The sequence below is a fragment of the Syngnathus acus genome, chromosome 4, assembly GCF_901709675.1.
Source record: "Syngnathus acus chromosome 4, fSynAcu1.2, whole genome shotgun sequence".
In the NCBI taxonomy this organism is placed as follows: Eukaryota; Metazoa; Chordata; class Actinopteri; order Syngnathiformes; family Syngnathidae; genus Syngnathus; species Syngnathus acus.
Genome location: NC_051090.1, coordinates 1,052,814 through 1,080,636, shown reverse-complemented (window position 1 = coordinate 1,080,636; position 27,823 = coordinate 1,052,814). Strand labels below are relative to the sequence as shown.

Below are 27,823 nucleotides of genomic sequence, written 5' to 3'. Positions count from 1 at the left end.
CTGTATTGTTTGTTTGTTTGATTGTTTGTTTTAATTCCAGTACTAAAAGTGCTTTTTTTTTTTACTCATCAAAGAGTAAGAGTCTGTGCAATAACATTTATTTGACAAAACAACAAAATGAAAGCATATTCCCTCCATTTAAATAAAAACCAACATATCAAAGAGTGCTTTGGACTCAACCAAATTGTCATTTTTCCTCCCTATGGTTTGACCGTGCTATGACATGCAACACTCTCAATTGAAAATTTGGTAAAGTCCAAATATTGGTATCATTGTTTACCAAAAATAAAATGACATTTAAATGAAAGTTAAAAAAATAAACCCCATCCATAACGTTTTAAAAACAAAAAAAGCAATTATAAAATGAATTTATGGAAATGAGAATTGTAATTCATATGATCAAGTTGTCTTCAAGCATTTTTGAGATTGACTGATTAATTTTTGGTGGCTTGACGACGATGATGCTCAGCAGGATGGCGGCGCTCAGCAGAGGAAGGCGAGGTCGCTCTTCCTGCAGCCCACCTGGCAGCACACTGTAGTAAGGATATTGTTCATGTCCCGCCTGCTCAAGTCTGAGCCTGGGTGGGTTCTGATACTTGGCAAACTTTCCAAAGAGTTCTCCTCTCCTGTGGACACACCTGCATCAATAATGCAAGGACAAAGAATAGCTCAGACAACACTTGTGTTACATAGAATATACTTTTTTTTTTTTAAATACAGAGTGGTTCTATTGTGATGCTCCCATTAAATATGAGCCTAATGATAGATTTCCGCCATGCAATTTGCCTTGTCCAGCATCTCTGTCCTCTTGGTGATCGCTCCAGTTGATAAGACTAACTGAATTTTCGTATGTGTAACAGAGTGAGAGCGCTTCTAATCTTGATGTGTGCTCCAGCGGCTTAATGATGTTCATATCATGTCCTGGTCTGCCCACACATGCATGGAAAAATAGGCTTGCATTGCTCAAATATGGGGCAATGGCTGAAGCTTATTCTCTTTTTATTCTGTTAGGTTTGCAACCGTGCACTGCAGCATTATATAGTGAGAGCTGATTTCAATATTTTGGTGAATTTATTAGACTAAAAAACGATTCTCATGATTTGACGTGCTTCTACAACATTGTGACGGTGTCCATTCAAATTTAGCATGACTTAAAATCTTAATGTCTTAAAGTCATGCAAAATGGTGACTGGAAATTTTAAATGCTATTTTTCAATTTATGTTCAAAAGGAATTGACCGGGTGGGTGCTTTTCATTTATGTAGAAATTGAAAAGGAAATTTTCAATTCCAGATTTTCCAATCAATGGCAAGAAACATGAAGTAAACCTTATTTGCTTTTTACAGGGCCATAAACATGTGGCAGGTCAGATCTGGCCTTGAGTTGTGCAAATTTGAAATCCAGCAATAGATGCATAAATAAATCAGCAAGCAAGAACATTGGATATTTGGCTCAATACTTTTCACTTTAAAAAAAAAAAAAAAGTTATAAACTCAAGAAAAAATCTGTATTCATAGGTTCAGGGCAAACCAAATGAAATAGTTGCCTCACCATCCATGTCTGACTCTGCTTGGAACCTCCTCCAACGGGATCCTCCGCAAGTGTACACCACAGCTCTCAGGAACTCCCGGCCGCACAGTTTCACCGCTTTGACCTCGCTTTTTGCGCTGCCAACCCACGCGATGGCACAAAGCAGCAGAGGCAAGACCACAAGAGCACGCATCCTGGATATAACTAAACTGGCTTTGTTTTGTTTTTAAATTGCTGATAGTCTGAACGGGATCTTATTTGTGAGTGGATCTCCTCTCCTATGGATGCTCTCCTCACTATATAGCCATCCACCTATCAGTGGCAGGGCGCCGAGAATCCCCGCACCTCCCACTCGCTGCTCCTCGGCCCATCCCAGTTCCACACATCCATGTTTACATGGCCGCCCACCGTTTCCGCTTTTTGGCCGCTTTAGCCATTCTTAGCACTTCCAAATGGCAATCAAATGAAATGAGGGCAACCCTTTCTGCTCCAGGTGATTACGTGGAGATTGCGCTGACCTTTTACGATGGCGCATGGATAATTAGGTAATGCAAAGTGACCCCCTCCCACTCTCAAGCAGATGTTTGGAGCATTTACATACTTAGAAAGCCGGGATGCCCTCTACTTTACAGCATTTTGGACCATATGAGAGGAAAAAGTCAATGTTGACAGTCCATCAGGCGGGTCATTATACAGCTATTCATGGTGCAGTGTGATAGTCTGCATGACATTTTGGCGCGATTGTTATCAGCAAACACACTTACGTTGCTCATGCTGTCGGACCATGCTTGCTTGGGGGAAGAAAAAAAAAATAGTCCAGTGTGCAATACAATAAATAAGTGCAATACAAACGCGTAGCCAGAAATTGTTCAGTGGGGTGGCCAGAGTGACGGATCGAATCCCCAAAGAATCTTCAGGAAACACTGATAAAGATTCACTATATGTTCCCGGCAGAGAATGTGTGGAAATGTTGAACAAAATTTCTGGAATAATCGGTAAACACCCAAAGGTCAAATAAATGGCCTGGCACGACTAGGCATGTTTTTGTTTTTTGGGGGAAGAGGCCAGTGCTCCCTCAGTCATCCCCCTCTCGCTCCGCCAGTGTTATTGTTCATCATACTATCCACTGTCAGAGTTTCATGACATAAAATACATCCAAATATTTCTTTATTTTAAAGAGTGCTCATTACTGTACTTTTATGCTTTTTCTCCTTTGATGAGGTTGTATTTGGTCTGGAAATATGGAACCAATTGTTATGAATCGAATCAACTCATTGGTTTTTTGAAGATTGAATCTGTGCTCAGGGGATTGTTTTGATCTAACCGAGACAATTGGTCGCCTGTTTTCTACGGGAACAAATGTTGGAACAAGTCATGACGACAAAGTCACGATACGCCCGTTTATGTGTGTGTGCGTTTTATCTCAGGTCTGGAACTAGAATATGCATCATCCACCATAAATGTTGGGCTAAAAGACGCAAGTAAGATAAAGAACCACAACAGCTGACACTTAGGTCCCACTGACTGAGGGCAACATCAAATGCTATAAAGCCAAGGAGGTAGGTGCTAATGATGATATTGCATATTGTAAAGCACTGCTGAGAGAAATGTGTATCCATTATGTGGTGCGCAGGACACCTCGTTGGAAAGAAAAGCAATGGCTGTGATCCAGAGGTCATGCATCAGTGGTTAAATGACACTCGAAAAAGGATTTCAAGCCACTTAGTGCCTAGGCCTTTTGTTTTCTTTTGACTCATTACTATATTGAATTACAATTATGTGCTTAACAAACAATTTGACTGTATTAATTACACAAGCAAAAAAAAATGGGTGGACAAAAGCATGGATGTCTTCAAATAATACTGCTGTCAGTTCAATGAACTATTTAGTACATTTACCTCCTTTTTAAAGCTCATGAATGAAATAAATAAAATAAAATAAAAATAAAGTGGTCCGAAAGCAGGCGTGGAATTATAAAAAAGAGATGCTGAGTTTTATTCTTCCAGGCCTGTATGTGGCAGTATAGTGCGAGGTTCTGCTTTATTCCTCCAGGCATGTAGGTGGCAGTATAGTGCGACGAGGCCAAGTCTGCAGTCCGACTTGACAACATGGTATCGAAAGCTTCATGTTTCCAAGGCTTATTAAACAACTCGACACGCTAGTATTTTAGATGACTTGTTTATTCGACGGACTGCAGCTTTTGCGCCTCTAATGGAAGTCTTGCTATCGTCATTTGGAGCGGTCCTTCGCTAAGTTGCGAGGTTAACTATTTAACCTCTGCTAGGTGAGCAGGTACAGCTACAGCACCATCTAGGAAGTGAGAAGAACCTCTGTGGACGGTGGGTAATACCGATCATCTTTCACTACGAAAGCCAGATCTTATTTACTTTTAGTATTTGTTATATTTTTAAATATGAGCCACTTGGGAGTCAACATTAGAGTTTGTACATGAATTCTGGCATAACACAATAATCAGGAAGGAAGGTATCTCCTCATTGACTTTTTGTGAACTAGATCCATCATGGAACCTGTAACGCATCGAATTGGACACAAAGTCTTCTGGAGCCTCCAAAGAACAGGATTCCTTTGCCGCAGGAACCACTCGGTCTTTGCTGAGCCGACTGCTCCTCCCGCATCATCCCCATCCCACGGCAGGCAAATGAAAGTCCCTCTCCTGGTCTCTCGTCTCTATCAGCCGTCAAACCTGCGTGACATGGGCCCTGACAGCCGAATGCATGGAGAGGTTACCTGTAAGAGCCAGCGGCTCATGCAGCAGGCAGGACTCATTCATCCTTCTAATCCAGGATGCTACTACTACCTTCCTGCCGCTGTGCGCTCCATGGAGAAATTGGTGAGATGCAATGATATTAACAGTATTTTAGCCATATTGCATAGTAATTATTAAATACCGTAATAATTATAGTACGTACTCTTCCTCAATACTGACAAATACAATTTTCAATTATGCTAAAACTTACCAGTCCTATCTTTGAGGAAAAAGAGGTGACATTTTACAAACGATTCCAACCACCAGGTGAAAGTGATCGACCAGGAGATGCAGCAGATAGGTGGGCAAAAGCTGGACATGCCCAGTTTGTGCTCGGCTGATCTGTGGAGAACCAGCGAGCGTTGGGACTTGATGGGAAAGGAGCTGTTCCGTCTGAAAGATCGCCATGGTGTCGACTACTGTTTGGGACCCACGCATGAAGAGGCCGTGACCAATCTGGTGGCTCACCAGACCACTCTGTCCTACAGACAGCTGCCTCTACTCCTATACCAGGTTAGTTTGAACTATCGCGGGTGGAAAAACACGGTTTAAGGTCCGTGGGTCAGCTGGAGCTGAACCGAACTGACTTGCCAACAGTAAAAGTCAATCATAATAAACAGCACCTTTTTTGGCTTCAACAGATCACCCGCAAATTTCGAGATGAGCCAAAGCCAAGGTTTGGTCTGCTTCGAGGAAGGGAGTTCTACATGAAGGACATGTATTCTTTTGATGTGAGTGAGGAAGCCGCTTATGAGACCTATGAATCTGTGTGCCACGCGTACACTCGGATCTTCGGGCGGCTGGGCCTGCCTTGCGTGCAAGTGCAGGCCGACACAGGGAACATCGGTGGAAAACTCTCCCATGAATTCCAGCTGCCCGCGGACGTCGGTGAAGACAAGCTTCTGGTCTGCGGGAGCTGCTCCTTCTCTGCCAATGTAGAGACAGTGGTGTCCAACAGAACTGAGTGCCCACAGTGCAAAACCGGTACCCTTACCGAGTCCAAGGGCATCGAGGTGGGCCACACCTTTTACCTGGGCAAAAAATATTCGGACATGTTTAACGCCGCTTTCAGCAACGCCCAAAACAAGCCGAGCGTTGCGGAAATGGGCTGCTACGGCCTCGGAGTGACGCGCATTCTCGCCGCGGCCGTCGAGGTGATGTCGACAGATGAAAATATCCGTTGGCCGGGTCTTCTAGCCCCTTACCAGGTTTGTGTTTTACCCCCCAAGAAGGGCAGCAAGGCAGCTGAGGCAGCCGCTATGGCTGAAGAGCTCGTTCACACATTAGGACAGACGTTGCCACGTCTGAGAGGTGAGGTTGTTTTTGATGACCGCACCCAAATGACCATCGGCAAGAGGCTGAAGGACGCCAAGCGACTGGGCTACCCGTATGTGGTTGTGGTTGGACAGGGGGCGCTAGAGGAAACACCCAGGTTTGAGGTGATCTGTCAGCAGACTGATGAGACATTGTCCTTAAGTAAGGATGAGTTATTCTGTCTTTTGGGAAAAGTGGAAATCATGTGATTGAAATTTGTTCTGAGCTGTCTTTTAATGGCAATTTCATGAACTGCATAAAAGTGTGGTGTTATTCCACGGAATCAAGTTTTTTTTTTTAAATTTTCTACCATGTTTTGAGTGTGGAGAATATTGTAGGAATGACAACAATTCGGTGAGATTAGTTTGGGTTTTTTCTAAACCTATTCTATGAGTGGATCACAAATTCACATATATATTAACAACACAATTGCTTCCCCATTGGAAGATTTGTGAATAGATTGTCTATTTAAATTACGCATAATTGATATTTACACTTGTATAATAAGTGTGTGTTCGTGTTCGCCTGGTCCGATAAGGTTTCTGAGGCGGAACTCGTGGTTCGTGGCTGTTTCCGCACGGATCATTTGACCAGTCAGACCAACGTCACACGTGCAGTCTTCGGGTCTCTTAAAATTCTCACTTATTTTGACGGTTTTGACTTGGGAAATAGGGTGTCAAGGTAATTGACTGGCGATTAATGGCCTCCCCCGCTAAACAAAATGACAGTGACGATGACGACGTTTTCGCGGAAGCGTTCAAGCGTCATAAATACAAAAATGCCTTCGATGAAGACAAATGGGAAGAGGTAAGAACATACGCCATTGCGCCATCCTGTGTTTGTAAACATGACCGTCATTTTGTTGTGCAGATTTGTTTTCAAATGCTGTAGCGTAAAAACGTCTTTGTGTGAATGTAGACTTTAAACGAGCAACAATGCAGTTTGGGCCAAGGACACGTGACAGCGAAACATTAGATAATGTTTGTAGATGTGTGACCCCGACATTGATAAGAATGTTGTATGCCATTCCATCACATTGAATTGTTGAGTGACATGCACATTGATTCCTAAAAATATATGAGCAACCAGCTGCACGTTTACATACATTTGTAATTGAGGGATCTGTTTACGTAAACAGATCCCTCAATTACAAATGTGTAATATGTAGTAATATGTAAACTTTACATAATCAACCATCGAAGTGGAATCCCGTGCTTCACAATGCTGTGGTCTTTATTTAGGAGTTTGATAAAATACCCATGTTCATGAAAACGGTACCCGATGAGATCGACCCCAAAGACTATCCCGAGCTCGCTCATCTCCAAGCTATCATCCACGATGAAGACAGGACCCCAGAGGGTAAGTGTACGTGCCACTTATGTTATCCTTTTGTTAATATGAACTGTAATATGGTCATGTCATATGTGTCCAACATGAAGTGATGCCGATTGTTTCATTCTCCAGAAAAAGCGCACAGTTTGAAGAATGAGGGCAATGAATTTTTCAAAGAAAAGAATTACCAAAAGGCCATAGTGGCATACACGGCAGCTTTGAAGAATAAATGCGGTGACCAAGATCTGGGTACTGTTCTTCTCACCAACCGAGCCGCTGCACACTTTCATCTTGGTACAATATTCTCCTTTAGACACCGCAAAGAAATCAATTTCCTTTGAACTGATTTTGAGTATCCTTTCCGATGTGATCTGTTGACATGTAGGGAACTTGCGATCTTCACTGAATGATGCTGCAGCTGCAAAGAAGATCAAACCCGACCATCTTAAAGCCTTGATTCGAGGTATGGAGTACACTAATGAGGTTGGTGGTAGCCAACTTGCTTCAAATATCATGCCAACGATAACTTGCACATTTTAATATCGTAATATTGCAGTGATTGTTATATCCTTACTTATTGGAGTAGTTATACGGAGATGTCATTTTGTGTGTCCAGGTGCTCAGTGTTGCGTTGAGTTGCGGAAATTCTCGACAGCCATTCAGTGGTGTGAAGAGGGTCTTAAAGCTCATCCTACAGATAAGAAGTTGCTGGAGCTGAGAACAACTGCAGACAAACACAAAGTAGCATCAGTCTTGAAGTTACATTTGGGTAAATGGATGTAATTCACTCTTTTTATTCTCGTTCTTCTTTCCCACAGAGGTCAGCAGAAAGAGATGCGAGAAAGGCCAAGGTCAAAGAAAAGAAGTTGAACAATGAGAAAGAAGCTCTCATGGCTGCAATAAAGGTCATAAAAAGACATATTAAGAAATCTTCTGTCTTTGACTGAAGGAACCTTCAAACATATTCTTCAACCTGTGTTTTTGTTGCAGGAACGAGGCGTCAAGCTCCTCAAGCCTGCGAAGCCTCATCAGTCGGGTTCAGACGGCGACGGCGACCGTGACGAAGGGGCCTCGACTGAAATAGCCGAGCTGAGCTTGGATGGTCTCAGCTCTCACAAGGCCACGGGAGCTCAGGTCTTCCTAGATGAGCAGCGTGTCCTGCATTGGCCTGTGATGTTCCTCTATCCGGAACATCAGCAGAGTGACTTCATCTCTGCTTTCTGCGAGAACAACAGGTAGACACCATGTCGACAATAGTCTTTGTTGAGCAAAAAAAAAAAAAAAGAACATTATTTATGTTTGTGTTTTGTTTGCACCAGCTTTTTAGATCACTTTGTTGTCATGTTTGGGGACGAACTCCCACCTTGGGATGTGGACAGAAAATATCACTTGCAAAATCTGCAGGTTTGTTCTCTAATTGTAAAAAAACAACAACTCATTATTATTGGTGTAGCAAACACCATTTGCGTAACCACCTTTTCCTCCCTCTGTAGCTGTGTTTTGAGGATGAGGAGCGGGAGACGCTCTACAAAGTTGACCCAGAAACTTCACTTTTAAAAGTATTGCAACACAAAAGGTAATTATGTCCAAACACTTGAGAAATGCTTTTATGAGATAAGTCAGAAAGGTTCCAGGACTGAAATCCCAAATAAGGTGAGTCACACAATCAACCAGCACACATACAAACAGATTCTATGGCGTTTGCTTGAGTTTTTATTCATTTCATTTGTTTTTGTCTGAGTGAATTTGTCCCTATTATAGGGCCTGAAACAGGTTGCTCTGACAATTTGAAAATGTGTTCAATTGATTATACTATTGTACCAGTAGTCCATGTAGCACTCATTGTAGTCCTTGCATTTGCATGGTTTGCTATTGACATTTGACATACTTAGCATCTATTTTACACAAAGTTTGTCATTTGGAAGGTGTAGCCATAATTCATTTCCAAACAAAACCTAGTTCACACGTGTGCATGACTAAGACCTGTAGCAGGAAATAAACCCATAATTCCCATGCCGCAATTATAGTGTGTGTCATGTGTTGATAATTAGCATGGCGTATTTGCCAACCCCGCATGACTCGGCTACCAAAATAGCCTGAGCTACTGCTACTGAAAACATTGTTTCATTTTTACTTTCCTTTTCTTGAACCGGTGCAACTTCAGCTGTCAATTGCTTCCATGTCGACAATAGAGTCGTCATTTCAGAGTGACTGATGAATAAACTGACGATAATTGAACATAAATACTGCCATGAACAAGAATGAATCTCGTTCGCACCCATCAAGGGTTTTCCCCCGATCTGCACTGATACTCAAATGTGTTTGACATTGCGCCAAAGCATGGCTAGCCAAGGACGTGCATGACCAGAGGCTGAGCTGCATTGTTTACTGCATAGTTCCTTTCCCATCCACAAAATATTTTTTCAAGGGAACTAGGTGTGGTAGAGGCGTGTCGATTATGAATATTGTAAAAATAATGAGAACAGCGTTTTGTTTTTTGTTTTTAAACTAGCAGCCCACAAACTATACACAGCAGTTTAAAATGGCGGCCGTACAGTAAACCATTTTCTGCCATCATTCTGACCGCGTGTTTCGACCTTACTTCCTTAAAGCCCTTGACAATGCGCTCTCTGTTTTGCAGGTTTTTTGTCAAGGTTGGCACGCCCAGCTTCATCATTTTAGTTAATGGCTCGACATTCTGGAAGCAATATTTAACAGGAAAGAAAATCTCGGCATTGTGAAAATGCTGCTCATCAATTTTTATCTGATGAAAGAAAATTGACTGTTGTGCAAATGGGAGCAAAAAGGGCTCGCCAACCTTTTCGAAACTGAGTGAGCACTACTTCATTGATAATGATGTAAAGCTTTGCTCAAATGATCTTTTATATTCATATTGATCATGTTTATGAATACTGATCAGGGAATGTTGATCTATATTTGTCAAGCCCTTTGAGACGTGATTCTGTGATTAAGGGCTAGAGAAATAAACATGACTTTTTTTTTTAACCTGCTAAGAAACTGATAAATCATGGAAAAAAGTTCTTTCATGACACAGTTTGCCAGGTGCCCCTCATCAAAACACATTGAATAGCAACATTTGAAAATCCCAGACCGTCCCCCCAAAAACAGTCAGTTGTTCATTCATGGTATTGTTTATAGTTATTGTTTAATAAAATCCCAAAACCTATTCCAAGCCTTGTTTTAAGTATCAATGTGAAATACTTGATTTCCGTATCATTTCTGAAAGCATCTTTAAATGGTTATGTCTACAACATCCCTCGGAAATTAAACATCGAGTTGCGCAAGAAAGAATATGTCCTTCATGCCAGATTGGTCATTGTTACGCAGTAACCATACTAAATAAATAAATAATGACAGACCTACCACTGAAGACAAATTACCAAGTGTTCTATTTCATGTAAATAACAGAAAGTGATGAATAATAGTTTGACTTTTAAACCAGTGCCCCTCCCATAGGTAAATTAAGAGGTGACCCGAGATGGTTATTCTTAAATAAGTGAGGAAGAAAACAAATGAATCAAATACCGGCTGACGGTAAAGGAAGGACAATCGGCCTCAGCTCTGCGGATATTGCGACTTTTGGTGAGGAACGTAATAGGGAGGAGGGTCTTGCATGCTCATCATCATAGGAGAAGGCTGAGAGACCACAGTTTGGTTGACCACGTTAATGATGGTTGGAGCTTGGCTTCGGTGTTTGAGCTCACGGTGCATCTGACACCAGCTGCACCACATGCAGAAGCAGGAAGCAACAACGTCCTTACAAAGGGAGCCCTGGGACAAAAGTACACCATGCGCTCAAGTTGGGGATGAATGGATACAAATGGCGTCCGTCTTCATCCACCTTACCTTGATACCATATTTGCTTCGCATGCTTGCCCTCAGAGACAAGACTGCGGGAGGCACAATTAGAGGGATCTCGCAAATGACACACAAGGCAGGGCCAATGATGTCAAACAAGGGCAGACATCGGTTCTCTCCGTATCTCCCTGCCACCGTGCATGCCATGCAGGGGCAACACCAGAAACCGTAGCAGCCTGAGCAAAAACAAAAACCATATTAAAAAAAAAAAAAGAAAGAATTGGCACTCTGGTGCTGTTTTGTGTTTGGATCTTACAAGTACTGGCACTTTCAAAGCAGTCCATGAGGTCAGTGTTCCACTCAGTGAGCCCTGGTTCCGAGTCCATCATCATTTACCTTACTTGAGCACAAGGAGGAGAAAGCAAATTACTACATATCGTCACTGTTATTGTTATTTATGCATTTATTTATTTTTTTGTTTATTTATCTATTTTTTTTTAGTTTCCTTTTGTGGTGTCCACTGAAAGGTAGCTTTCACTGCCACTGTTCCACAAACTAAGTGTGAATTTAAGTGTTAAATTGCGTGTCAGTCTAGTGAATTTGTCAAATATTTTTATGATCATAGTAATATTAGTCGTAGTAATGCACTTTGGAATTCGCAGGCTGCTTAATGAAAGCAAAGTGTGCCGTATTACCGTCAGGTTTCAAAGTAAAATGCACGTATTATCCATCATTCTTTTTTGTTCGTTTCCAAACAAGCTCATCTTTATTTATAGTGTGTTTTAAAAATAACCACAGCTACCTGAACAGAAAGTAAAAATTCAACAGTTAAAACAATAAATATATAACATAAAAAGAGTCGACGCTCACGCTAAGACCAAAAAGAAAGGCCGAAGAACAGGAGGTGACGACCTATAGCTGTGAAAAATGTCAAAATATGTCATTTTACAATCTTACCTGATAAAGGTGAATGTGGCCTTGGGGAAGGTGCAGTGAATAAAGTCATGGAAGGAGTGTTACCTTGAGTATTATGGGTCAGCTAACCTGAGAAATGCTGCCAAACTTGAATGCAAACAGGGAAACAAAATTCAAACTTGACAATTAATCACATGAAAGGTTGTCAGAGCATTTGTGACGCAGGATCTACTTTTCAACCAATCGACCAGTTATGTTTTTTTGTATTACCTTTTCCAGCCTACAGTAATTAATTGCACGACATTTTTTTTTCTTGTCATATGGGGGTAGGGCGATTATTCATTCGTTAGAAAAAAAAAAGAAGAAAACTACCAAAAGTCAGGACCTTAAAACTAGCATCATAGCCCTACACCCATTCAACCATGTGCAATGAACGCTGAAGTTCTGCTCAACTATGTTTTTTCTTGGATTTGAATATTTCTAGGATCATCAAATCACGATAAAAACGAATTGCGGAAGAAATTTAAGATTGACACGTAACCTCAGATGAACGAGCAGGAGAACAATTGGTGTTTATTCTTATTAATGGTGACAAATCACTTGTATACTTCTAACATCATGTTAATTCTCATCAATGCTCGCTAATACATTGCTTCTCTGTTCCATCACAAATATGAAGGAAAAAATCTCTTAAAAAATGTTTCATTTCGTTCAGTCGAGTTCATGGTTATCAAATAAGCCAGGATAAAATAATCCAAAAATCGACCTTGGAACACGGCCTCTTATTTTTGAATGACGTATTGATAAGCAGGAGGAGGAGGTGCTGCGTTTTGGATGGTCATCATCATAGGAGCAGGCTGAGTGACCACAGTTTGGTTGACCACGTTAATGACGGTTGGAACTTGGCTTCGGTGTTTGAGCTCACGGTGCATCTGACACCAGCTGCACCACATGCAGAAGCAGGAAGCAACAACGTCCTTACAAAGGGAGCCCTGGGACAAAAGTACACCATGCGCTCAAGTTGGGGATGAATGGATACAAATGGCGTCCGTCTTCATCCACCTTACCTTGATACCATATTTGCTTCGCATGCTTGCCCTCAGAGACAAGACTGCGGGAGGCACAAACAGAGGGATCTCGCAAATGACACACAAGGCAGGGGCGCAGATGTCACACAAGGGCAGACATCGGTTCTCTCCGTATCTCCCTGCCACCGTGCAGGCCATGCAGGGGCAACACCAGAAACCGTAGCAGCCTGAGCAAAAACAAAAGTGAAGATAGCAGCGGTGGAAAATCCATGTGCGCTCTGACGCTACGAAACGTAGATCTTACAAGTACTGGCATTTTCAAAGCAGTCCATGAGCTCACTGTTCCACTCTGTGAGAGCTGGTTGGGTTGCCATCTCTACATTTAGTGGGGAAGCGGACAGCAAATTACTCTATGCCATTCACAAGTGTGATTCAAAACACCGAAAAAAAGAAATCACAGGAATGAAATAAAATATTGAATAAAAAGAAAGGAAGGGGAAAAAAATACTCCATTTAAAATGAATATAAAATCATACAAATTTTAGTCTGGTCTTATTTTTTAATAGTTCCCCTTTTTTGAAGTGACAGGTCCCAAGTAAAAGGGTTTAAAAGTGACTTTGCATGGAATTGGCAACATTTATGGAATTTTTTTTTTTTTTTTTTCTTTTCATTAACCTGATATGTAATCTACTTTATAGAGGGAAGGCTCCTCGAGAATGAAATCAATTTGAATTGTGTTACACTCCCAATTCCAAATCTAATGCACTATAATTGGTCTAGTAGTGCAGCGTCTCACCTTCATATAATACAAGGGATAAAATATTGTCTTAATTGTTCAATCTTACCTGAAGAAGGTTGATGTGGTCTTGGTGCACTTGCGGTGAAATGACGGCTGTTTCACTCTGAGTGATATAAGACTAGGAAATAGAAAAATGCTGCCAAACTTGAATGCCTAGGGGAAAACAAAACAAAACAACAGAGGTATCAAACATGTACAAGTAAGAAAAAAAATGTGTTTCTCTTTCTGCCAACGTTGCCTCTGACAGGGAATGGTCTGTTAATAATGCAGAACACCAGCGATGAAGTCCTGATTGTCGATTTAGTGACCAAAAAAGTGGATTTGAATGCTGCAAACTATGCAAATCCCCCAAATGTACAGTAACACTATACAGGCACACATCAATACTCTGCTAATGGTTAAAATACGATTTCCTGCAAATTGGTCAGAAAATGAGAGCCAGTTTTTGTACTACTTATCAGAGAGGTGGGTTGAGTTTTTAATTGTGCCATTCTTCCTTCTAATGTATCTTTTCTAACCGTTTTGCTGTCACAGTGAATGGCTTCCTCTGCGGTGGAAAACATTCCATCCCAACTTGAACTTGTGTCTAACCACGTCTGAACAATTAGAATAATACAGGCACTAGTATGTACAAAATGATGTAAGCTCAAATAAGTAAAGGCGTTGCCTTCAAAATATCTGGAAGCTGCTTGCTGATAAGTGAAACTGTGCCGCGTATCGTTTAGCAGTAACAGAAACGGATGATTTGAAAGGTCAGATGTGATTTGATCAGTTATCTAACATCTGTTAAACTTCCCTATTGTCCTCAAGATATGTAAGAAGTGCCGTTCCATTCTGTAAGAATTCAATCATTTTCCATTTTTAAAAACAGGATTGTGTGCTTTCAAATGACTCAGTAATGACAAAATACACAGAAAGAACTGCATGAGGGGGTCCCAATTTTTATTACCCTATAAACAATTGCATGCCTGCGTACATGCGTGGCTTGACTGCATCAATGCGAACACACTGCTTTGTGGCACGATCGGCGATTTCACATTAGATTCAGATGATGGATAGAATTAGGAATTGTTGTTATTGATTGGTCTCATAGTTTAGAAGTCAAGGATTCAGAATATATATATATTTTATATTTTGAGGGGGAAAGGCATGAAGCATGAGATAATAAAAATACTTTTCGGAGATTTAGTTTGAGGGGGCACACCGTTTATTTGAGGGGACCACGCCCTCCCTTGCCCCTGCCTAGACCCGGCTCTGATTCCTTCACATAAAAGGCAAGGGCATATTTCACTTGCAGCTTATATCCACTAGGGGGCAGCATGTATCCAAGGAATGCACTACTAAAGCAAATGAATCCAATTAAGATTACAGACACAATGTTGGGTTTAATCTGAATTTTTATTGTGTTTGGAAGTCGTCTGTCGCATGACAGTAATAATGGTCAAATTATTATTATTTTTTTTAAATATACATTGACTAGCTATAAGACTGTCCCCCGCCCTTTGCCCTCAAAAAAATTCCTTATACCTAAACATTGCGGGACTCTCCATGTGAACTAAAAGATTTATTAATTTAGCATAAAAACACTTTTTTCAAACCACCCAAATAGTTTTTAACCCAGCATTTTTCTGTCATCGTGATTAATGTATCAAATGCAATGTTATGCCTGAATATGAATCGAAACAAGTTGTTGATCAATATTAGAAACCTTTAGAAGCGTGCTCATTTGGCATACTCTCTCGTTTATACAGTTAAGTACAATTTAGCCCGATGGATTTCACTGTCGCTTGCCGTCAATTTTGTGCCCAGTTATTTTTCTCACCTGGTTTCTGTACCCATTATGCTCATCTGTATAGCTGCAACTTAATCACACAAGTAATGACTTGCTCACACAGCCTAGATTTAGTTGGGTACAAGAGCCGATTAGAGGGGTGCCGGCTGCATATTGACGACGGTGGGGTTTTTCTTGCGAAACTTCAGTTCACGGTGCATTTGACACCAGGTGCACCACATGCAGAAACACGACGACAAGATGTCGTTACACATTGAACCCTGTCAACAAAAAGTGCTGTTATTTGCATTGCATTTGATAGTCGTGGTTGTTGTTTTTTAAAGATCTCCTCCAACCATCATCTTCATAATTACCTTGACACCGTATCTATTGCGAATTCCCACCCTGAGGGCCAAAGCTGCAGGGGGTGCAAACAGAGGGATCCCAAAAGCCGTCAAGACAGCCGGGCTGAGCATGTCGCACAACGGGAGACATCGGTTCTCTCCAAATGTTCCCGCAACTGAACAGGCCAGGCAGGGGCAGCAAAGGAATCCATAGCAGCCTGAAAATTGACATTTGGATCATCGATATGATGGCTTGTGTTGACAAAACACACGGCGTGCAGGCAGTAAAAAGAACAAATCAACATAGTACTTAACCGTGTGGTGACATAAGCAGTCACACCCAACCCTGCCCGGGTTTGGTATTATTAAAGCAAGAAACAAATCTTACATGAGCTTTTGTCTTGGCAGCAATCAAGAAGGCCACTGTCCCATTCTGTCAATTTCTGCTTTGGAGACATGCTGAAGGATCAAATAAGTCCATTGGTAAATTAAAAAAGTTGCACACGATGTCATCATTCAGCTGATGAGATTCAATCATCCAGGTGTAAATCTTGAAATTCGGACGTCGAAGTCCAAAAAGTGTTTTTACTGCTTTCTTAGTGTAAACCAACTTCAATGAAGACAAGTTAAACCTGAGAGTTTTTACTATAACCACCTTGCAGCTCTTCGGCTGTAAAAATGTTGCTTTGACAAGTGTATTTTTAAGACGAGATTAAGAAATGCTTATGCCAAATATTACTTTTGTCTTTGCAATATTTTGCCATTGCGCAATCCGCATTGATCCCTAAATGTGACACTTTTTTTTAATTATTAACAGCGAATCAAGCCCGCCATTATGCAGTTTCAAAATATTGCTGGTTGAAAACAATTTTGTTCAACAGTCTTGTGTATTTACAAATACAATATGACCTTGCATTATCTGAATTCAAATGTCAGAACGAGAACTATTTCTTACCTGCTTGATCTTGCGTCTTATCACAGGTGAAGAAAGCAAGAGAAGACTGACAGTGTGAGAATCTTGTCCAATAAAACACAGAGCAATGCAGCAGAACCTGAATACATGGCAGCAATGTGCATTTCGTCAAGTGGCCATTGTTTCGTCACGCAGGTGTGTCTCAACTCTGTCCTGAAAAACCTTTCAGGTTGCTTTACAAGTGACTCAGCTGGCTACTAATTCGTAATATTAATTGTGTTAACAACATTGTGGATCGCACTAAATGCAGAAAAAGTATGACTCTATTTATGTTTCTTATATTTTTAATGACTTGGGATTATATTCGTCATGGTGAGTTCACAGTGTCAATATGATGTTGAAGTCGAACTTCATTTCAGTACAGCCTTGCTTAATATGTCATGCGTTTTTCAAGTTGCTTTGGTCATTTCTGGGGGCTTCACGCAAAGGACAAAGATCTGGCAAGTGTTCTTTTCTTGTCCATTTGTTTCGGCGCCACAGTCTGCAGTAGCCTTCTGACCAGCTGCATTCGTCCCGTCCTGATGAGGGCTCGAGACAGCTCGGTGACCTCCGGAGTGTTTGTCCGGTACAGGCACCGCAGCTCGGCCTTCACCACGTCCTCGGGGTACTTCTCCTCAGCCCTCTGCAAACACTGCTCCATCTGGGTGATAACGTGGTTGACCTCCGGCCCTCCCTGAATGAACACGGCCAGCAAGGCCTGGAGGAGGCAGCGCAGGGCCGCGGTGTCGCTACTTGACGCTCTTTCTAAGTCCAGAGCGCATTTGAAACAGTCTGCGGCGTTTTGTTCCTCGCCCTTCAGTAGGAGGCAGCGTCCTTTGAGCAAGTGCAGATCAGGCAAGCTGTCTCCCAATTCGTACAGTCGGGCCTGGGACAGACTCACCAAGGCGTTATTTATTGCCCCCTCGTCCACTAAGAGGCTCTCCTGCAGTGCATCTACACCCATGTAGTAATACACCTAATGGAGAAGATATTGTCATAGTGAACAGCGAGGAGAATACTCGTCATTGACATGAATTGACATTCTGGTCAACTTATTTTATTAAGAGGCGGGCGGGCGGGCGGGCGGGGCTGCTTACCCGTGCCATCTCCAGGTGAGTCCTCAAGCAAGGACACACAGCCACGACTTTGTCCAGGTTTTTCTGGGCCTCGCTTAACATTTGTCTGTCTGGGACACCGCCTTCCCCACTTTTGGCCTTTTCTAGGTCTCTGATGTAAAGCATTGTGTTGATCTAAATCAATCACAATTGGTTGATATGAACGTAAGGCGATGAAGACATCAGCAAGGAATTGTTATTGTTGTTGTGACCAGTCTTGGCTAGAGAAGAGCACTGAATTTTTGTGATTGTGTAGCCCCAGTTTTTTTTTTCTTTCATGAATCTAGTTGGAAAATGTTTGGGCCAGTGTGGTTGTCTGGTACCTTGGCCAGGGTGCAGTAGGCCTGCCAATTGAGCTCCGGGTCAGGCAGCACATTGAGAGCCATGTTGCAGATCCCTGTGGCCATCTCGTGCTTGCCCAGCAGAAAGAACAGCTTGGCCAGGAGGTTGAGGATGAACGCGTCATCATTCGCCAACTTTATAGCCTGCAAAACCAATTATAGACAGGGGCTTTTTGAAATGTTTGGACTCTTCAGCGGATCGTAGGGCTCTAATTTTTGGCCTTAGTGGAGCGGAACGTACATTTCCATAGCAGGACAAGGGATCGGTAGCTGAGTAGCCGCAATTGTGTATGGACATGGGCACTGTGGTGAACTCATCCTGTCTCTCCAGCATGATGCCAACATAACACCAGGAAAGAGCTAGAAAGGACAAATGGGGAATGTGATCCAATACCATGCGATGTGATACGATAACGCCTTTGTTTACCTTTTAGTTGTGTTTTCTCCGATTCGAGTGTTTCCGTGAGAAGCCTTAAGCCCTTATTATATTGAGAGAGTCTGGAATATTCAGCATCCCCTTTGGTCTTTACTATGTCATCTAGTCTGCAGGGAAGAGAGACAAAGAAATGAGAATGATGTCAGTACCTTTGTTAGTTATTTTGTGTTATACCTGATATAAATGGTCGCCATCTTGAAGTACCAGCTTCGCTTTTCTTCCACTGGTATCTGAAAAACAGTGTTGGAAAAACTTTCCTCGATTAATTCTTGATCAAGAGTGCAATGTATGATCTGCAAAATGCTCTTTTGGCATGAATTCATTCTTAGGTGTGTGTTTCCAGCTCACCAGGTGCCCGCCGTAGTCCAGAGCTTTGTTAAAGAGCATCAGGGCTGCAGTCAGTTTCTCCCTCAAGTCATCGTCTCTTTCCAGCTCCACATCATAGGGGTAAACGTAGGCCTGCTCTGCCAGGCAGCGGGCCGCCATTTGCCTGCTGTCTTCCTTGGTGGGCTCCTCACCATCTAAGCCCATCAGTTGGGACACTTTCTCCACACATTCCCCGGAATCCAGCTCTCTTCCCAGCTTGTCGTACACGTAGCCAAGGTTGGCCCAAGCGTTGAGGTTCCCCGGATCTTCTTTGCAAATGCCTCTGGGAGATTTAGAGACAAATCCATTGTTGCATATTATGAGGCTTTTTTTTTACCCAACCTTTTGCCACTTGGCATCGTTGTCATTATATTTATAATAACGACGTACAACTAGTTTAACTGCTATACATGTAGACTACACCCTAAACTACATTTGGTAAGTCTGGTCTAGGACTTGAACCGTATATGGGAATTTGCATTCAGACAAGTCGAGAGAGCTCTGTTGTTCTTGAACTTCATTCATTTGATAAGTAGGGGAAGCACTTGATAAAACAACAAATACCTTCAATTCACGTGTCACTAACCCAACACCTTGCCTTGCCTTGGATACCATGCCATTAAAACCCTGACAAACCAATCATGCGAGTAACGTGACTGAAGTTTTAATGACCAAACATGACTGCTTATAATACGTGCAATTTAAGGAAGCACATTCTTCATTTGACAGACTTGCACCCTACGCGATGCATTCTCGAATAGATATCATATTCTAGATTTGGATTAGCAAGATCACATTGGTCTTGATATCCCAAAACGCAGACAACATTCATTTCAAATTTGTAATTGCAGTCAGAGGGATTTGTGGTCATACAATATTGTTTCTGATCATCAAAAGGTCAAAAGAAAATGTCACTTGAACAAAGACTACTAAAACAAATTCACTTTAAGCATCATGTTAGCGATGGAGCAATGGCTGTATTTTAAAGATGTGAGCAAATCAAAAGTGTGAGATTTTCCAAAAATGTGCACATGATCACCTGAATATTTCCTCTGCGGTTTGAAGGTGGTCCAGATGAAAGGCCAGTAGTCCGAGAAGATTGCGAACAGCATACTGTAAATATCCAGATTCAGCCTCCAGCTCCCCCTTGAGACTCTCCTGTTTCAGGTAAGTGTCTCTGTGTCTCAGTTTCAAAGGTCCAACGGGATCACAGTTGAGGTTTAGGTCCAAGTGGAAGTGACCAGGAATGTAATCCATGTCGTCCATCAAGGACTCAATGTCCTTTGTTTTGTCCGCTTCCATGAGCGCCCTCCTCCTCCTCCTCCTACCACCCTACATAAGCTTCATTACAACACATGAAAAGCTCCGGTTCGATTAAAATACTGCATGCGTTGCCACTGCTGAATAGTGCAAAGAAAATATGCTCAGTCTGCTGCTCTGACATGACTCAATGGCAGCGCTCACCTGTTGCAGACAGGTTGAACCGGTTGGACTTGGGAGTGACCACGGAGCCCCGAAAGGAAAGTCGCGTTTACCAAACACCCGCTTCCTTTTCACGACATACGCGTTTGCGACTGCTCCAATGAAAGTGCCAATTGATTAGTCATTTCTCATCAGCACCACGACATTAAGTTTATTCTGATTATGTGACATTTATTTTTAGAAGTTGGCTTGTGGTTTATTTGTTGCACCAGTGAAGGTTTTTTTTTTTTTTTTTTGTAGAAGTTGGCTTGTGATTTATTTGTTGCACCAGTATTATCCTGACAGCACGCCGAGGTTGCATAATGTGTGTTTCTAAGCACAGGTATGTGTGGGCAGTACACGGGGGTGTTAAAAATAAACTGGTTTCACTGTTCCCATCGTGGTCATCATGGTAACCAGAACAATTGCATGAAAAAGAAATATACAGGAGAACAAATTTTCAATGACGATCTTTGCCTTGAATAGTAAGTAAATCAATATTGTTTAAATAGTTTCATCCATCCTATCAAGCACATCTCAACAATGACATTAATACAGTTTAACCTTGATTCATTAGGATTATTCCCAATCTTAAAATGTTTTTCAGGGTTATCGAATCTTATGTTAATTAGTATCAAAATGACCACTTTACTTATACGGATATATAAAGTAAATGTAATCGAAGTTAGTATTATATTACTATTATAATTATAAAAAGTTGATATTTTTTGACAAAAACGAGGGCAGAATCTCATTAAAAATGTTCTTGCTTCTCTTATTAAAAAAAACAAATTAAAAATGTGCGTTTGCCTTTGTAACGCTTCGTTATTTTATTTCGGTCGTTTTACAACATGCTCCTTGGATTGTCCAATTTTGAAAAGCCTTACCGGAACTAAAGTGATGTCATTCCTGAGTGACTTTGACAGCCTGTGCTGTGCTGCAGAGCAGACGCGTTCTCAGCTTCTCTGCGGTGCGGCTGCTGTCATCATGCAGGTGGAATGTGCGCACTTTAGCAGCTGCTAACGGGGCTTCCAGCCGGGACGGGAGCCTGCCTGCCTGCCTGCCTGCCTGCCTGCCTGCCTGCCTGCCTGCCTGCCTGCCTGCCTGCCTGCCTGCCTGCCTGCCTGCCCGCCTGCATGCATGTGGCCGGCCACACGCATCCCGCCCGTCCTACGTGGCTCGTCGGTTTGTTTTTCGAGGTTGGCGCAGTCCACCTCAGCTGGACTCGCATGTGATGTACTGCGGAAAGTCGCTCTTCTAACAATTGCGGACAAAACAACAGGAGTCTCGCAATTCTTTTCAACCAGCGCTCCATGACCATGATGGATGACGGAACTTCTTGCGAGAACACTCCGGACCTAAGAGACATAGAGGCGAAAATCGGCCGCAAGACCCCCGAGGGGTTGCTCAGGTGGATGCGGGATGAGGCAGCCTCTCTCCGGGGAGAAGACAAACTGGCCCCCGCCGCGCAGGAAACCACCAAGGAGACTGGAAAGAAAAGCCTCGATGAAAAGATAACAATATTGAAGACCGAGATGGTGAGTGTACAGTTGCGCGTTCCATGTGCGTGCGCGCGCGCGCGCGCGTTGCAGTATGGCTCATGCACAATATTCTATCCAACTTGCATCAAATGTGTTCATTTCATGTCATATGCAAATGCAACGACCGCATGTGTAGTTCTGAACTGCATAAAAACGATTTAGTGACTGTTGCGCTAGTTTAGATTGGCAAAAGGACAAATGCCAAGAGTAAACAACTGGATGGATTGATTCACATTTGTGGCTTTTGATAATGTGGCATAGAGACACTTGCACATCGAGCACTACTCCTTCTTGTGTTTAAGTAAGTGCAGGAGTAGACTTGTGAACGTTGCACTTTATAACACTGAGGCTGAAAACCTTTTCTGTACAAACATTTCTGCTAAAAAGCTATATCAATGAATGAGTCTACCATCTGTCCCTATGTGGATATTGGCAAAGGGCTTCCTCAAAGGGAGCCAAAGCCATACTGTCGTTGCATACAAGAGGCCCAATCTGTTATCTTAAATTCTCGATTTGTTTTATACAATATTGATGTATTTGGATGATTCTCAAGATAGCAAAAAAAAAACAACACTCTGCTTCACCAATCAATCACTGATTGCAAAAGCACCATTTGTTTGTTACATCAAAATGTGCTGAGTTGTGCACAATGAGGTTTTATGAGCTTGAAAATGTGTCTCATGGTGAATGCAAGGATGTCAAGAGTCTGCCTGGGTTGACTTGGCAAGGTGAAACCACACCGGGGGGGGGGACATGCCGAAAGAGATGGGTGGGCGAGCGAGCGAGCGAGCGAGTGAGTGAGTGGCTGCTGTATTATTGAAAGCCCGGCCGGCCGGCCGGCGCTGTGTGTCTGCTTTTTCTGCTCGCAGTGATTCAGCACTTAGAAGGTGACAGGCGGAAGCATTTGCGTCATTTATCAGATCAGGCATTTGCATTTTGAAGGTGTCGGTTTAACAAGAGACACGCTGTACATTGATACACGGGTGTCAAACTCAAGGCCCGGGGGCCGGATCCGGTCCGCCACATCATTTGATGTGGCCCGACTCGTGTCAACTCAATGTTTCTTGTTAAAATACTAAAATTGCAAATTGTCTTCCAGTGGGATATTGCAATTTTTTTTGAAACCCCACTTTGAAAGTAAATTAGAAAATTGTTACTTTTCTTAAATGCTGGATTCTGTTGTGTGTATGTGATAATATACGATGGTCACACGAGGGAAACCATAATTACAATGTGGCCCGCAAGAAAAAACGAGTTTGACACCCCTTACACTGTCATTTGGTTTGTTTGGTATATTATTCAAGGAAAGGTCTCGTCATAAACATGTTGCATGTAATACTTGTTAGTGGTTGAAATAAATGGCATTCCCTGCTCCTTGGTGTCAAAGTGTAGAAGCTAGGTTTGTCATTTATAATTCAAACATTAATGAGTCTCACATGCTGTCTACAGTTTCCTTCCCTGGGCAAAACTTTATTGCATCGCTTCGCTCCCAGGCTTGATTTTCCAGCCACAAGTTGACTGTTTGGGTTCACAGTATTCATTTTTTAAGATGGGGAATATCGTTAATAATGAGATATTTATAGATTTAAAAAAAAGTTATTCCTCAGCAGTATTGCCTAATAAAATCCTTTCTCTGGAGATCTCCAAGGAGAGAAACCACCAACGTTCCAAACTCCATCTAAACCACAATTTCTTTTGCCATGAGTTTAACTGAGAAAAAAAAAAAATCAGAACGTGTCCAAAGAAAACTGCACTCAAGCAGATGTCCAACAATATATCCATCAGTAAAAATGGCAGCGCAAACTATCTTCTCCAGAAGGTTTAGCCACAAGCTTTGACTACTATTGCTTGGCCCTTTTTTGCTGAGCAGGAAAACTGAAATGTTTTTGGCACAAAAACAAGTCCATTCCACGTCTTCCAGCTATCGTTCTCATCAACCTTTGCTGCTATTTGACTTTTTCCAAAGAAAAATCCTCTTCTATTTTATAACCAGGAAGCGTCACTCTATAATGAAGCACCATTGTGCAAGATAATTCACTCTTTGCTTTGTTAGCGTTGCGCTAGCTCAGCGCTGACGAGGCCTGAAGAACCTTTACTGCCACTCTCATTAGGCCTTGAGTGTCTGCCAGGGCTCCAACCTCAAGCCCATGCACCTTTCATGTTTATCAACCACCCACCAACTCATAGACATGCTGCGGTGGGTGGCACCGTTTTTGGAAGTGCTCACAAAACGCAGCACCAATTAAGACTTGTTTTGGCTCGGGTGGAGTGAAGCAATGTTTCATCTTTTTTTTGATACAAGCTCAAACAGGTCAGGAAAATATTGCAAACTATGGCGCTAGGTGTATATGAAATCCGTTTTTGAGTCCAGATTAGAAGAGAGATCCTTTATTTTCTTGCCTTCTCACATGGACACGACGGGGCAATAATTACGCACTAGAAGAAACGAGACATAATATAGATAGAGATAGAACTCAGACAGTCATGGGGGTTCTGCAGCCACATTTGGCTTTTTAAAGAGCAGACATTCTCACATTTTGAGGCTAAGTCTCATTGCCCTACCTCAACCATTAGGGAGAGTGATTGGCTTGGAATAATCCCTTTCAAATGATGCATGGGAGATATGAGAGTTGAGAGGAATTGTAAACAAAGCAATGGAAGGTGCCAGATAAACATGATCTTGAAGTGTATTGTTCGACCTTATTGACTTGGTCTCACCCAATTTATTCTCTTGTGTTGTTGAGCTTCAGAAAAGACAAAAGCTCTTTCCATTTGTTCTGTTTCCACAGGCACACTTGCGCTCGGTGGACATTAAGATCCTACAGCAGTTGCTGGCCGTCCACGAGGGCATCGAGGCAGTCAAATGGTTGCTGGAAGAGCGCAGCGCACTCACCAGCCGATGCAGCAGCCTGACCAGCAGCCAGTACAGTCTGGGCGAAGGCCCCAACACCTCCTGGAGAGGCTCCTGGAGCAGCCTTCACGACTCCAACGACAAGCTGGACAACATTTCCATCGGCAGTTACCTGGACACCCTGGCGGACGATATGGACGAATACTGTCCCTCGAGCTCAGAGTCGATGGTCATCCGCTCTTCCACGCCGCAGGTCTCCGAGGCTCCTGCGGGGGGCCGGACAGCGGAGGTCTCCTCGCCCAAGGTCTCTGCTACGGCGACTGGACAGAAGCCTACAGAGACTGGCAACGGAGCTCCGATTGACATTCACTCCCGATCAAATGAGAACGTTATCAGTGATGTCAATGGAAACGGGGTCGCTGGAGGTGAAAGTGGAAAGATATTCGTTCCCAACAACATTCCAGAAGCCAAGCCAGATGCTTTAGTTTGCACCGAGGTGGCCGAGGCAGGCTCGGTTTCTTTGAACGCTACCTTGAGCCAGAGCACTAAGGCCAACGGGAACGTGGAGAAGACGGCAGCGACCGGCAGCCGCGCTCGCATCGCCCTCAAACAGAGCCCCAAATGTAAAGCTTACAAAAACGGAAAGGTTGACTTGGATACTTGCAAACTTGGAAACGGCAAAATGCATCTGGAGTATGATGCTCACTGGCGCTGGGTGCAGTCACAAGAAGATGTGACGTTTTTGTGAAACTACTGAGCAGCCAATGATGTCTACAAACGGGCTGCTTTTCTCTGCAATAAGGAAAGAAAGCAACTTTTCTTTGCACACTATACATGAGATATTAATAATCATATGATATTATTTTCACTTTGAAGTTACAATGGTACCAGTCCTGTGCAGACGTGTTTTCTCAGGCTACCTTTTAGCTTATACGTAATTCAACCCCAAGCACAGTGAAAGGATTTCCCTGAAACATTATTGTTGCCGTTCACCCCCAAACAGTCCTTGTTAATAACAGCTTAACAACAATTTTCCTCCTGGCTATAAATGATATATCTTGAGGTATTGTGATCTTTCAAGGTTGTCTCTATCAAGAATCTACACCACGTCAGTGTCGTAGACCAAAGTTGACCCATTTCACTCCATTTGGCTCACCCGATTTTGCTACATGCTAATACAATGAATTAGTGTGTTACACTAACATGAGTGTTCTGATCTGTGAGCATGATTGTCTCAAACAAGTGGCGCTAGTTACTTGAGCTAAATGTCGAGGGTGTTCCCCTCATTCGCCATCCACATGATCCAAATGGGTGTCTTCTACTGAACCCTCAGTGCTTCACCTACTACCATGGGCCGGCCATACGTTGATGTCAAAGTACTTTCCATGGCTCGTTGTAGGTACATTTGGAATATGCCTTCTCTGTCAGACCCAAAATGTTGACTTCCTTATTGCAAGCACATTTGTGCCTGATTGGTGGAAACCTTAAGTATGATGTACATGCTTGTTCCTTCCTTCCTTCCTTCCTTCCTTCCTTCCTTCCTTCCTTCCTTCCTTCCTTCCTTCCTTCCTTCCTTCCTTCCTTCCTTCCTTCCTTCCTTCCTTCCTTCCTTATCTCCCTCAAGATGGATGCACTATTTTTGTGGTATCGGGTTATCAATGTATTTTGCCTGCTCCTGCCTTCTGCTTGTGTGTTTAAAGGGGCGAGACCGAGACTGAGATGAGCGTTTTGACTGGACAGGTGAACGCATGACTTTCAAAATAAAACTCCGTTAACATTCTGATCAATCAAACATTTTTTATGTCTTTTGTAAACAGCAGGGAGAGATGAGTAGTCTTCCAGACAGTTGGTGCTATGCAGAAAGCACGTTCCATTCACGCTGTGGGGGCGGAGTCGCTGGTTAGCCTCAAGATTGTAGACCGTAAATTTCTTTGTCAAAATTGGCGCATTGTCACGATGGAATCTTGTACTGAGAACTTGCTTGCTCCATTCGGAGAGTCGACACGACGTCATCAAATCCCTCCTTCCTCTTTCAACATATGCGCTGGCTAGAAAGTAACAGCGCATGCCAAAGAGACTGTCTGCTCCACTAGTTTGTGGTTTTCGTTCCAAATGAGCTCGACCATATGTCAATGCAGAGAGCAAAGCTGTAAAAGCCATTACTATATCGATGTCCACGATTTGATTGTATAGAAATGAACATTGTTTCACGACCAAATCCCAGCAGGCTGCTGAAATTGATTGTTTCGCTCAGAACTGTTCGAAAAAAGTCAAGTGAATTTCTCTTAATCATCCCGAGCCGACCACAGACAAGTCGGATGAGATGTCATTTATTCCGGCTCTTGGCTTGAAGGGGTTGATTCACAATCGTTTTTCCTCCTCGTGCTCATCATTCTTTTGAGTAGCAGCCATTAGCTACCTTGTCTGCACTCCAAATGCCATTTGTGAGGAGCTCAAAGACAGACAGACAGACAGACAGACAGACAGACAGACAGACAGACAGACAGCTTCTTGTGTTTTCCCAGGAGGCTGAAAAGAGAGCTGAAGAGTTAGCAGCTGAGAGGAAGGAAGCGACCTGCTGCTTTCTTCTCCAAAAGCTATGAAAGAAACGTTTCAGACAGCGAGTCCAAATAATGTGGAAGAGCCAAAACCTCTTTCTGAGAGAGAATAGATCACATGAATGGCGTTCACTTTGTTTGAAGCCTTCCTGGAGTATTGATCTGCTTGACCATAGCCAGGCTCTTATGTTTGTTCTTCACTTCAAGGTCTCTGGCGGTCGATATTACTTTGAACATCTGATGGAAGACGCCTGCAGACGTTTACCGTCATCTCTGTTTTGCTAGATATAGATGAGGCAAATATGAGAACGTGTAATTTCGTTGACATATAGTGCACAGACCTCGAGACGGTGCCTTCCAGTAATGTTCTACATTAGTATCCAAAAAGCCTTCTCGACATTGCTGATGCAGCTCATAGAAATGTCAACCGCATTTGGACGCATGACTACACACATGCACATATTTCAAAGTCAAGTGGCGACGCAGTTCACTTGACTTTGGTGCTCTGACTAGGTCACGTTATCATCAAATGAAGCGTAAGAAGGTTTGCCCCTCCCTATTCATGAGGCCTGATGCCAAAGACC

General features: G+C 42.7%; 6 protein-coding genes and 1 long non-coding RNA gene across 12 annotated transcripts; 3 read left to right on the top strand and 4 right to left on the bottom strand.

The window, feature by feature from the left end:
• Positions 1-69: 69 nt before the first annotated feature.
• Positions 70-1,874, bottom strand: insl5a (insulin-like 5a). Its single transcript, XM_037249635.1, has 2 exons — positions 1,551-1,874; positions 70-638 (listed from the first exon to the last, which is right to left on the bottom strand). The coding sequence occupies exons 1-2, from the start codon at positions 1,720-1,722 to the stop codon at positions 484-486; spliced, it is 327 nt and encodes a 108-aa protein (XP_037105530.1). The 5' UTR covers positions 1,723-1,874; the 3' UTR covers positions 70-483.
• Positions 1,875-3,591: 1,717 nt separating this feature from the next.
• pars2 (prolyl-tRNA synthetase 2, mitochondrial) lies at positions 3,592-5,924 on the top strand. Of its 2 annotated transcripts, none has more exons than XM_037249058.1 (4): positions 3,592-3,868; positions 4,044-4,380; positions 4,564-4,809; positions 4,938-5,924. In XM_037249058.1, exons 2-4 carry the CDS (start codon positions 4,051-4,053, stop codon positions 5,817-5,819), a joined length of 1,458 nt encoding a protein of 485 aa, XP_037104953.1. In that variant the 5' UTR covers positions 3,592-3,868; positions 4,044-4,050; the 3' UTR covers positions 5,820-5,924. The 2 variants fall into 2 exon arrangements, with proteins under 2 accessions (XP_037104953.1, XP_037104954.1); XM_037249059.1 differs by having other exon boundaries at positions 3,599-3,872.
• A 252-nt stretch (positions 5,925-6,176) lies between these two features.
• Positions 6,177-16,717, top strand: ttc4 (tetratricopeptide repeat domain 4). 3 transcript variants are annotated; one of them, XM_037249061.1, is made up of 10 exons: positions 6,177-6,417; positions 6,852-6,969; positions 7,075-7,236; positions 7,328-7,405; positions 7,559-7,683; positions 7,761-7,847; positions 7,933-8,177; positions 8,262-8,346; positions 8,436-8,518; positions 16,600-16,717. In XM_037249061.1, the coding sequence occupies exons 1-10, from the start codon at positions 6,310-6,312 to the stop codon at positions 16,601-16,603; spliced, it is 1,095 nt and encodes a 364-aa protein (XP_037104956.1). In that variant the 5' UTR covers positions 6,177-6,309; the 3' UTR covers positions 16,604-16,717. The 3 variants fall into 3 exon arrangements, with proteins under 3 accessions (XP_037104956.1, XP_037104955.1, XP_037104957.1); XM_037249060.1 differs by lacking the exon at positions 16,600-16,717 and adding an exon at positions 9,584-10,126; XM_037249062.1 differs by lacking the exons at positions 6,177-6,417; positions 16,600-16,717 and adding exons at positions 6,452-6,735; positions 9,584-10,126 and having other exon boundaries at positions 6,791-6,969.
• Positions 10,090-11,790, bottom strand: LOC119121479 (cornifelin homolog B-like). Its single transcript, XM_037249069.1, has 4 exons — positions 11,719-11,790; positions 11,078-11,161; positions 10,810-10,997; positions 10,090-10,734 (listed from the first exon to the last, which is right to left on the bottom strand). Exons 2-4 carry the CDS (start codon positions 11,151-11,153, stop codon positions 10,519-10,521), a joined length of 480 nt encoding a protein of 159 aa, XP_037104964.1. The 5' UTR covers positions 11,154-11,161; positions 11,719-11,790; the 3' UTR covers positions 10,090-10,518.
• ttc22 (tetratricopeptide repeat domain 22) lies at positions 14,883-20,410 on the bottom strand. The gene is made up of 11 exons (XM_037249057.1): positions 19,868-20,410; positions 18,811-19,111; positions 18,637-18,692; positions 18,454-18,569; positions 18,268-18,386; positions 18,009-18,170; positions 17,668-17,820; positions 16,574-17,546; positions 16,007-16,077; positions 15,649-15,836; positions 14,883-15,555 (listed from the first exon to the last, which is right to left on the bottom strand). The coding sequence occupies exons 1-8, from the start codon at positions 20,128-20,130 to the stop codon at positions 17,010-17,012; spliced, it is 1,707 nt and encodes a 568-aa protein (XP_037104952.1). The 5' UTR covers positions 20,131-20,410; the 3' UTR covers positions 14,883-15,555; positions 15,649-15,836; positions 16,007-16,077; positions 16,574-17,009.
• LOC119121482 lies at positions 19,162-19,746 on the bottom strand. The gene is made up of 2 exons (XR_005097684.1): positions 19,501-19,746; positions 19,162-19,372 (listed from the first exon to the last, which is right to left on the bottom strand). It is a non-coding gene; the product is annotated as an uncharacterized LOC119121482 (long non-coding RNA).
• On the top strand, positions 19,897-25,514 carry lurap1 (leucine rich adaptor protein 1). Of its 3 annotated transcripts, none has more exons than XM_037249065.1 (3): positions 19,897-19,995; positions 21,597-21,827; positions 24,620-25,514. In XM_037249065.1, the coding sequence occupies exons 2-3, from the start codon at positions 21,603-21,605 to the stop codon at positions 25,427-25,429; spliced, it is 1,035 nt and encodes a 344-aa protein (XP_037104960.1). In that variant the 5' UTR covers positions 19,897-19,995; positions 21,597-21,602; the 3' UTR covers positions 25,430-25,514. The 3 variants fall into 3 exon arrangements, with proteins under 3 accessions (XP_037104960.1, XP_037104959.1, XP_037104958.1); XM_037249064.1 differs by having other exon boundaries at positions 19,899-19,995; positions 21,489-21,827; XM_037249063.1 differs by lacking the exon at positions 19,897-19,995 and adding an exon at positions 21,077-21,282 and having other exon boundaries at positions 21,489-21,827.
• The last annotated feature ends 2,309 nt before the right edge of the window (positions 25,515-27,823 follow it).

Bases quoted from the DNA above. Each gene is read 5' to 3' on its own strand.
- ttc22 (XM_037249057.1), bottom strand. From the start codon at position 20,130: ATGGAAGCGGACAAAACAAAGGACATTGAGTCCTTGATGGACGACATG. The intron at 18,570-18,636 runs GTATAACACAAA...TCTTCCCTGCAG, and splicing joins ATGGCGACCATTTATATCAG to ACTAGATGACATAGTAAAGA. The intron at 18,387-18,453 runs GTAAACAAAGGC...TGTCCTTTCTAG, and splicing joins GGAGAAAACACAACTAAAAG to CTCTTTCCTGGTGTTATGTT.
- LOC119121479 (XM_037249069.1), bottom strand. From the start codon at position 11,153: ATGATGATGGACTCGGAACCAGGGCTCACTGAGTGGAACACTGACCTC. The intron at 10,998-11,077 runs GTAAGATCCAAA...GTTTTTGCTCAG, and splicing joins CTTTGAAAGTGCCAGTACTT to GCTGCTACGGTTTCTGGTGT. The intron at 10,735-10,809 runs GTAAGGTGGATG...CTTTTGTCCCAG, and splicing joins GAAGCAAATATGGTATCAAG to GGCTCCCTTTGTAAGGACGT.
- ttc4 (XM_037249060.1), top strand. From the start codon at position 6,310: ATGGCCTCCCCCGCTAAACAAAATGACAGTGACGATGACGACGTTTTC. The intron at 6,418-6,851 runs GTAAGAACATAC...GTCTTTATTTAG, and splicing joins ATGAAGACAAATGGGAAGAG to GAGTTTGATAAAATACCCAT. The intron at 6,970-7,074 runs GTAAGTGTACGT...TTCATTCTCCAG, and splicing joins TGAAGACAGGACCCCAGAGG to AAAAAGCGCACAGTTTGAAG.
- insl5a (XM_037249635.1), bottom strand. From the start codon at position 1,722: ATGCGTGCTCTTGTGGTCTTGCCTCTGCTGCTTTGTGCCATCGCGTGG. The intron at 639-1,550 runs GTGAGGCAACTA...TTATTGATGCAG, and splicing joins AGCAGAGTCAGACATGGATG to GTGTGTCCACAGGAGAGGAG.
- pars2 (XM_037249058.1), top strand. From the start codon at position 4,051: ATGGAACCTGTAACGCATCGAATTGGACACAAAGTCTTCTGGAGCCTC. The intron at 4,381-4,563 runs GTGAGATGCAAT...TCCAACCACCAG, and splicing joins TGCGCTCCATGGAGAAATTG to GTGAAAGTGATCGACCAGGA. The intron at 4,810-4,937 runs GTTAGTTTGAAC...TGGCTTCAACAG, and splicing joins TGCCTCTACTCCTATACCAG to ATCACCCGCAAATTTCGAGA.
- lurap1 (XM_037249065.1), top strand. From the start codon at position 21,603: ATGACCATGATGGATGACGGAACTTCTTGCGAGAACACTCCGGACCTA. The intron at 21,828-24,619 runs GTGAGTGTACAG...CTGTTTCCACAG, and splicing joins CAATATTGAAGACCGAGATG to GCACACTTGCGCTCGGTGGA.